Raw genomic sequence first — 8,678 nt, 5'->3', positions numbered from 1 at the left:
GATGCGAAATAAGTTCAACATGCACACGTAACGCAGCGGTGGCGGAGGTCTGGGTGGGTAGGGCATTCATTGAGCAGTGGATTGGGATATTTGCACACAGCGTTGGTGTACGGTGTTTTTTCTGCAATATTTTGCTGTCGTTTCTTGGATTTTCTGTTTGCACTTAGTCACATATTCACTTTAAGATGTTTTTTTCATGTGTTTTGTTTTTTGTTTGTTGCGGTTGCACCCGATTCAAGAGCCGAATGGCTCACAGGGCTATACCTAATAAATGAACTTGAACTTGATGGCGATTGTCATTGTGCTGGGCAATTACTGACCGTGTGAGTTTGTGGTTCTGTCAATGCGTCGGGACAAGCGATGAGACGACGCACACACGAGGTTTCGTTTACGGTTTTATTATTTCATTGTGATCGGTAACAAATGCAATGGGATTAAAAAACACAATTCTTGAGTGTAAGCAGGATGTGATGAAGGCGGCGTGGTGTCACTCTCCGTTCCTCTCATCCTGTGGAGAGAAAGAGGCAAAGGTTCCCTCCGCTTAGCCTCGGACCATCTGGGCAAGTGCAGTGTGTACGAGCACTTCTATCGAGGGGAAACACTTGGGTGAGTATGTCTGCTTCTCGATAAGAGTACGTCCCGAACCGCACCACAACCCTAAACGGAGCTTCAATCGCATCGACTCATCCTGAGCAGAGTTCACGTGCACCCCCCCCCCCCCGTCGTTACAGACGGATGGGACGGAGAGAGCTACAGTATGTGGCATGAATTCGCAACCTCGGGTTCGAAAACGCATTCCTGATCGAATATGACGAGAGGCTAAGGGACGACGCGGCGAGATGATAACGACGGCATTTGCGCTGTGCGTTTGACGCGGCTTTGGGGTCGGAGTGTGACCCATAACTCCCCGAGGGATGGTCACTTTACGAAAAAAAACATCTGGCGCTTCACCAGCATCGCTTCACGCGAGCCCGATACATATATACATATTTACTTATGCGGTTTATACACAAATAACAGAACCACACGAGGAAGAGAGAGAGTGATTGAGGGACATGGCCTGCGCAGTCCTGAAACGACCCCCCTGGCAGCAGCAGCTGGATCGGACCGCACGGGTTGTTTGACCGAAGCTGATTGAAGCGGTCTGCAGGGCGCGGCATCTTTACTGGGGGGGCGTGGGAGGGGCGGTCGTGGGGGGGGACACTGTTCGTTGCTGTGATTGCGTTTTTGCTTTTTTACAGCTTCAGTGTGTGGTGTGCGGCAATAGCGCTGGTTAGAGATGATTATTGCGGTGGTGGTGGTGGTGGTGTTGGGCGTGGTGATGGTGGGGTTAATGATTGTAATGTTGAGGATTATGGTGGTGGTCCGTGTGGTGGTGATGGTGGCGTGGTTAATTATTATATTGAGGATGATGATGGTGGCGGTGTTGTTAATGGTTATACATTTTTGTCGATGATGGTGGTGGTGATGTTGAAGGTGTTGACGGTGGTGGGCGGGGTCGATGATGACTTATGTTGAGGATGATGATGGTGGTGCTAGAGGTGGTGTTGTTGCTGGTCGGGTTGGTAATTCATTAATTATTATAAAGTCGAGAGAGGGGAGGCTTCATCCAGCAGTGGATCGATCATTCAGAAAAGTAAGTCGGCTTTGGCAGGACGCATCCCTGGAAGGGATGAAAGACGGTGATCAAGAAGATGAAGTGGCTGCCGAGGAGATGGAACGCGTCACACAGAGAGAGAGAACCTCCACCACGGAAGAGATACAACGATGACATTAGTTCGTGTGGAGGTGTTGGGTGGATTGTGCCATGGCAGGATACTTGGAGAGGCCTTCATCCAGCAGTGTATTGGTCATGTCTGATTACGATGATGTGCATGCGTGAAGTGCTCAGCAAAGTGTAGCTTTAGACTGTACAAAGTAGCGCGGTGATGGTGGGACAGGAGGGGGGGAAGCATTGGATTGATCATGTCGGATTATAATAATGCACGTGCATGAAGTGCAAGGTTAAGTGTAACTTTGGACTGTACCAAGTAGCGTGGTGATGATGATTGGGGGGGGGGGGGGCAGTGGATTGGTAATGTCTGATTAGAAGTGCAAGATTAGGTGTAACTTTGGACTGTACCAAGTAGCGTGGTGATGATGATTGGGGGGGGGGGGGGCAGTGGATTGGTAATGTCTGATTAGAAGTGCAAGATTAGGTGTAACTTTGGACCGTACCAAGTAGCGTGGTGATGATGGGGGGGGGGGGGCAGTCGATTGGTAATGTCTGATCAGAAGTGCAAGATTAGGTGTAACTTTGGACTGTACCAAGTAGCGTGGTGATGATGGGCGGGGGGGGGGGCAGTGGATTGGTAATGTCTGATTAGAAGTGCAAGATTAGGTGTAACTTTGGACTGTACCAAGTAGCGTGGTGATGATGATTGGGGGGGGGGGGGGCAGTGGATTGGTAATGTCTGATTAGAAGTGCAAGATTAGGTGTAACTTTGGACCGTACCAAGTAGCGTGGTGATGATGGGGGGGGGGGGCAGTCGATTGGTAATGTCTGATTAGAAGTGCAAGATTAGGTGTAACTTTGGACTGTACCAAGTAGCGTGGTGATGATGGGCGGGGGGGGGGGCAGTGGATTGGTAATGTGTGATTATGTTGTGTGTGGGTGAAGTGCAGCTTTGGACCGTACCAAGTAGCGCGGTGACGGTGGAGGAGGGGGGGTGGCGTTGTGGACGATGGACACGCCCACTAGTTGTACGTGTGGCTCTCCGTGCCACCGTGACCGAAACCTGGATGGGGACAGCGGATAGAGCACGTGACGAGAGCGTAACGCCACCTGTCACCGCCGTGCCTTGCCGAGACTGGTGACGGATACAACAACAACAGCAACGACTGTCATGATCTCACCCGCAAAGGGAGATGTGATAATGGTGGGGGTGGTAATGGGGTTCGGTTAAAAATAATAAACACGAAATCATGGAGAGAACTGTACAAGCATGGCTTCCAAAGTGAGAAAACAAATTGTGATGCTGCTGCTGTTGGCAAACAAGCGCAATTAACAACACGAAAACAAAAACACCTCAACGCTGCCTTGAAATAAACATGTTGGGGCAATGGGCCTTCTTGGAATTGAGGGCAGACTCATTGCGCTGTTTGTGGCAGTCGCTCCTTCTCAGTTGGGGACAAGTCATGTCGGCGCACGACGCTGTGATGTGGTCCGGCACTACGATCTAATTTATGGCCGGGTAGACCTAGGGGGAGGCCCACGGCGTGCTCTGAGAAACGCTTGATACGGCAATCGTGCTGTGACGGTTCCACCTGAAGACGGAAATTTGCGTTGCCCTCGAAACGTCGTGATTTTAATTTTACTTTTATAAATTAGAATTTTACTTTTTTTACCTACGTGACTTTACCGAAACAACCTAAAAGTATCACAAGTATGGTCAAACAAGTCCCACAAACAAGACGCGGCGTTGGGAGGCCCAGCAGGGGACTTGTTGCGTGATTACCTTTGGGGCCGAACGTCGCCGCGTAGCATGGCTTGTGGCAGTACGGCTGCCCCTCGTGCTGATGATTCAGAAACGCACGAAGACGCACGTGGCAAGGGTCGCGCGGTTAGTAGCGCTCATCCAGAGCACTTCTGGCTCCAGCCCGTACAGTCCAGTTCGTAGAGTCCAGTCCGTACTATCCAGTATGGACAATCTTTTCATATACATACATTCCTCGACTTACGGAAACCGACTTACATACGTCCGCACTTACGAACCAGGTTCCATTTTTTTTTCTAAGATCGACTTGAAATGCAAAACTAATACTTGCAAACTGAACCGCTGAACTATTTTGTTCAGAGGATCGATCCTCAATGACATGTGATGAGGCAGCCTCGCGCTGGGAGTGAGTGTTTGTGTGGTGTGTGTGTACGCGCGCACGCACGCACATGTATGTGTCTGAAAGTGATTGAGTGTGCACGTGTGGGTGTGCATGCGCGCGCGTGTGTGTGTTTGTGGGGAGCAGTAGTGCAATGGTTAGCGCGCTGCGCCAGGAACCGGGTGACCTGAGTTCGATTCCCGCTTGTGCAATTGTGGAGTCCTGGGCCTCTTCCTCTAGGTCGACTCAGCCTCAAATAAGTACCTGGTTCGGTGTGTAACCACCACCACTAGGGAGACAAAGGCGGTCGGGCGTGGTGCTGGCCACGCACCCCCTCGTGTGCTCGCCAACAGCACTTGCCCCAACAGTCTGTTAAGGCTATACGGGGGATCTTGGTCTTTATTTTTGTGCAATAAGCAAGCCAGCATCGGGACTTAAGATAAGTCAAAATAAAACGGATTTTTTTCTCTATTTATGGTACTTTATGTTTTACTTACTCTACGTATTACAGTATCACCCGAAAATGTGCAATCGTTCTTTTTATTGATGGGTTTAACAATTTTTCACTTTTTTGCTAAAACACTGTTTCTTTGTGCATTTGAATGCAGCACATTATTGTGTTCCGACTTACGAACCGCTCCACTTACGAACGGGGTGCAGGAGCTGATCCCGTTCGTAAGTCGAGGACTACCCGTACATTACTCCAGGACGTCTACCCGCGTCAGGGTGCCACCCTACAGCACTCTGCGATCTGCAATCTCCAGTCCGTTCACTCCAGTCCGAAAACTCCAGTCCGTACACTCTAGTCCGTGTACTCCAGTCGCTACACTCCAGCCCGTGCACTCTATTCCGAATTCTCCAGTCCGTGTAATCCAGTCCGTGCCCTCCAGTCCGTGCACTCCAGTCCATACACTCCAGTTCATACACTCCAGTCCTAATACTCCAGTCCGTACCCTCCAGTCCGTGTACTCCAGTCCGTGTACTCCAGTCCGTACACTCCAGTCCGTATACTTCAGTCAGTACACTCCAGTCCGTACACTCCAGTCCGTCTACTCCAGTCCGTACACTCCAGTCCTTCGACAGTCTGTCCGAACACCGCTTAATCGCTCACTCCATTCCGCGTACTCCGGTCCGCGTCTCACCTCGGCGTGGGAGCCAGGGGTCAGCGTCTTCTTGCACTTGGTGCAGGTGAGGCAGGGGCGGTGCCAGTCTTTACCCAGCGAGGTGACCCTTTCGGCTAGGAGGAGAGTGGGGGGGGGTGTGGGAGGGGAGGTAAATACATATTTTATTTACGCATACAGAACTTGTTTACCAAGCGGAACCTCACGAGTCTCACGTTTCGGGATAATTACCCCCCCCCCACCCTCTTTTTTCCAGGGCAATTGCCGAGAAACGCTGCATTTGTACGGATATATTGATATCTTAATTTTCTTTTTTTTACGTGGAATTGTACCTAACTCGTAGTAGCTCGCGTTCACTGATTAAAATCAGGCTTTTGTTAATACCGGTTTTTTTTAATGCAAAAAAAGCGTTTCCGTAGTCAGATGCATTCTGCTGATAATAATACAGTCCGACCACAGCCACTCACTCACTCACCCTGCAGTCACAGAGCCGGGATCACAGCAGAACCCATCAACAGAAGGGATGTATAAATCACTCCATTACATCGTCACTAACTACTCACTTACCAATCACCCCCTTTGTTAACTCACTGCTGGATAAAGGTCTCCCTCTCACACTCCGTGACGGTCATAGGGGAGTGTTGTTTGACCATACTTCACCACGCTGGTCAGTGCAGCTTGGTGAAGGAAGGGCGTAGCTAGATGACTACGGGGATGGCCGGGGACTTTGGCAAAGACGAACGAACCATCACTCGCCACTATTGTTATCGGCGTGGCTGGAAAACCAATGGTCAGTGCAGTACAGGCTGCTCCAACAACATACGTGAGGTCCAGTTCCTAGGAAGTGTGCAGTAGGTGGAACCGGCTTAGGTGGAGGACTTACTTCCGATGAGCGCGGTGCGAAAGAAGTTCAACATGCATACGAACATACCGCGCCGCCCGCACTGGATCAGCGGCACGAACATCGAGGAAGAAACGGGGATAGTGCGCCGAGAAGGCCCGGGAAAGGTGCCTTATTACACGGGCACGGGAAGGCCACGCTTACCCTGATGCGGGTGTTAAAGCAACACTCCCTCCCAGCTGGAGGGAGGGATGGAGGGAGGGAGTGTGGCATGGGTGAGCAGTGAAGGCACCTCTACATTGCCGCTGCCGCGTATTGCGTTGTCTAATATCTAGGGGGGTGGGTGGGCTCGTTAGTTTGTTCGGCGAAGGTCGCCCGTGACCCAGGCTCGTGTGGAAAGTCGTCATCCAGTTGCAGCAGTAGCAGCAGAAGCAGCTCACGCCACGGTGTTTATTCTATGGGTCTTTCGGTAAAGCCACGTAGATAGAAAAATAATAAATAAAAATATCACGACGTTTCGAAGCGTGGCAGAGGCGGAATCAGCTGTGTGCGTGTTTTTTTTTACTATTTTTATTTTACCAGGTAAGGCCCACTGGGCTGTATAGCTCTTTTTTTTAGAAGCGACCTGGCCGCAAAAAACGAAGTTGCTTATCGTCGTGGAAAAAAGTAGAGCGGCCGAATACGCATGCCGATTCTAAATGTGGAGGGAAAACCGGAGGACCCCGAAAAAAAATCCACGCGATCACGGGGAGAGAGACACGCAAACTTCAAATATAGAGCAGCAGGCGTCAAGGTCGGGATCGAACCGACGCCTACATTGTCATAGTTTACGCGTTTCCTTATCCCATTCACCCCCACCACTCCCTCCCCCCCCACCGTACAAATCTGACCTTTGACGCGACCCCTGTCACCTACCGCCTAAGAACATTTTACCCGGAATGCGCCCCATCTCGTCCGATCTCCAACGCTAAGCAGGGTTGAACCTTGATATATCATAGTTGGATGGGTCACCATCCACCATCCACCACCACCACCCACCCAAGCTTTCCCAGTGGCGGGAGTCAGCTTACGGCATGCGCAGGTGTGGCCCACCGTGCATAACAGATGCTATCGGCTCATGTCAGTGTCAGGTGGTGGACAGGAGACAGTCAAGTGCAGCACGAGCGATCGTTGTACTGCACTGCCGTGCTCCCACCAGCTCAGCACTGACCAGCGTGTTGGTGAGAAGTCGTCACGTGACCGCCACCAGCCCGATCACACCGCCGCCCCTAAACTCTGGCCGTATCATCACCACCAATGTTGTCCACACCTGCGTCTCACGAATGCCGCGGCCACGTTCACGACCTCTCGGGCGGGCCCCCCAGGGCGCGCGATGGCAAGCGAGGCGTCAACGTGACGGCTGACACGCGACGCACAGCGTGTTAACAGCTGCCCGCTTGGCACCCACACGCACACACTCTCTCAACCTCGCTCTCGTCGCCAATACCAATACAATGCCGACACCCGACACTCGCTCCTCAGTGGCGGCGACGTCACCGCGGCGTCCGTGCCAGGCCAGGTGCACTTTGAGGCCACGTGAACTCGTCGAAGGCTCGATGACGAAGGATGTCACGGGACAGACCCAGGTGTGCCATAGGGGTTGACTGACTGAGATGACTGGCAGATGCACCAGCTGTGCCCCCTACTGTGTCAACTTCCCCCACACAAACAAAGACAAAGATCCCCCGTAAAGCCCTAGACTATAGGGGCAAGTGCTGTGAGCGAGCACTTATGAAGGCCGGAACGACACACGAGGGGGTGGGTGGCCAGCACCACGCCCGGCCGCCTTTGTCTCCCTAGTGGCGATGTTTTTACGCACCGCACCAGGTACTCACTTGAGGCTGAATCGACCTAGGGGAGGCTCACAACCGGTTCAGATAATCGTCACTGATATTGGCCGTGAGCGGGAATCGAATCCTGGTCGCCGGGTTCGTAGCGCAGCGCGCTAACCGTTACGCCACCGCTCCCCACACGCACACCAAAGACAAAGATCCCCCATATAGCCTTAACAGACTGTAGGGGCAAGTGCTGTTAGCGAGTACCTATACACACACACGCCACACTCACACACTCACAGACGCGACCCTCACCGAAATACACCTCCTTGGTGCACTTGGGACACTTGGGCATGGTTGCGGATGAAATCGGGGTGGCGTCTCTTCGTGGTCTCGGATCTCCGCCTCCTCTCTCGCTCTGCTTTGCTCGCTGCTGCAGCCGCCGTTGGAGGAGAGTGAGTGAGTGAAGTCGGCCCTCGGCGTGCGGGTTTATTTAGGCGGGTGGGGTGGGGTTGTGGTGGTGGTGGTGTGGATGGGTTCGGACTGGACTGGGTTGTGGCGATGATGTCGTGGAGCGGGGTGTAAGCGGTGGGTGGGGCAAGTTTTTTCTTTTTTTTCACGACGAGGGAGTGGTAGCGAACGTGGGCGTATGGAGGAGGAGGGGGGGGATTTTGTACGAACTCAAAATGTTTCCCAACTCGACGGAGTCTCTCGCGGCGTGCGCGTCACTTAATCACGGTGCTCGCTACTCACGCGTTCGCCAATCTGTTCCATGCGCACGACTGAAAGTCCGATCCCTGTTCAACCTCAAACTCACAAGGCCTTCTCCATCTTCTCCGACTCCTGACTGTAAAGAGCTGAGCTATTGACCACCTCGTTCCTCTTTTAATCTCCCACACCCCACAACCGTCACCCCTCCTCCCCCCCACATAAATAAATAAATGCTCCTCCGCATAGCTTCCTTGTACGCTGTTGGGTGAAGTGCTGTTGGGTGAAGTGCTGTTGAACGAGAACGCCGGAAAGTCAGCGTGGCGCACGAGAAAATCG

General features: G+C 52.4%; 1 protein-coding gene across 1 annotated transcript; it reads right to left on the bottom strand.

The window, feature by feature from the left end:
- Positions 1 to 382: 382 nt before the first annotated feature.
- CRIP1 (cysteine rich protein 1) lies at positions 383 to 8,191 on the bottom strand. Its single transcript, XM_078872061.1, has 5 exons — positions 7,947 to 8,191; positions 4,998 to 5,092; positions 3,498 to 3,555; positions 2,678 to 2,777; positions 383 to 508 (listed from the first exon to the last, which is right to left on the bottom strand). The coding sequence occupies exons 1-4, from the start codon at positions 7,984 to 7,986 to the stop codon at positions 2,737 to 2,739; spliced, it is 234 nt and encodes a 77-aa protein (XP_078728187.1). The 5' UTR covers positions 7,987 to 8,191; the 3' UTR covers positions 383 to 508; positions 2,678 to 2,736.
- Between the last annotated feature and the right edge of the window lie 487 nt (positions 8,192 to 8,678).

The sequence above is a fragment of the Lampetra fluviatilis genome, chromosome 33 (genome assembly GCF_964198595.1).
Source record: "Lampetra fluviatilis chromosome 33, kcLamFluv1.1, whole genome shotgun sequence".
Classification (NCBI taxonomy): Eukaryota; Metazoa; Chordata; class Hyperoartia; order Petromyzontiformes; family Petromyzontidae; genus Lampetra; species Lampetra fluviatilis.
Note: the sequence above shows the minus strand (reverse complement) of the source record. Positions and strands in the feature narration are given on the sequence as shown.

Excerpts from the sequence above, each read along its gene's own strand:
- CRIP1 (XM_078872061.1), bottom strand. The coding sequence starts at position 7,986 with ATGCCCAAGTGTCCCAAGTGCACCAAGGAGGTGTATTTCG. Across the intron at positions 3,556-4,997 it reads CCCCTGGCTCCCACGCCGAG|CACGAGGGGCAGCCGTACTG; the intron begins GTGAGACGCGGA and ends CTGAATCATCAG. Across the intron at positions 2,778-3,497 it reads GGCGACGTTCGGCCCCAAAG|GTTTCGGTCACGGTGGCACG; the intron begins GTAATCACGCAA and ends GTCCCCATCCAG.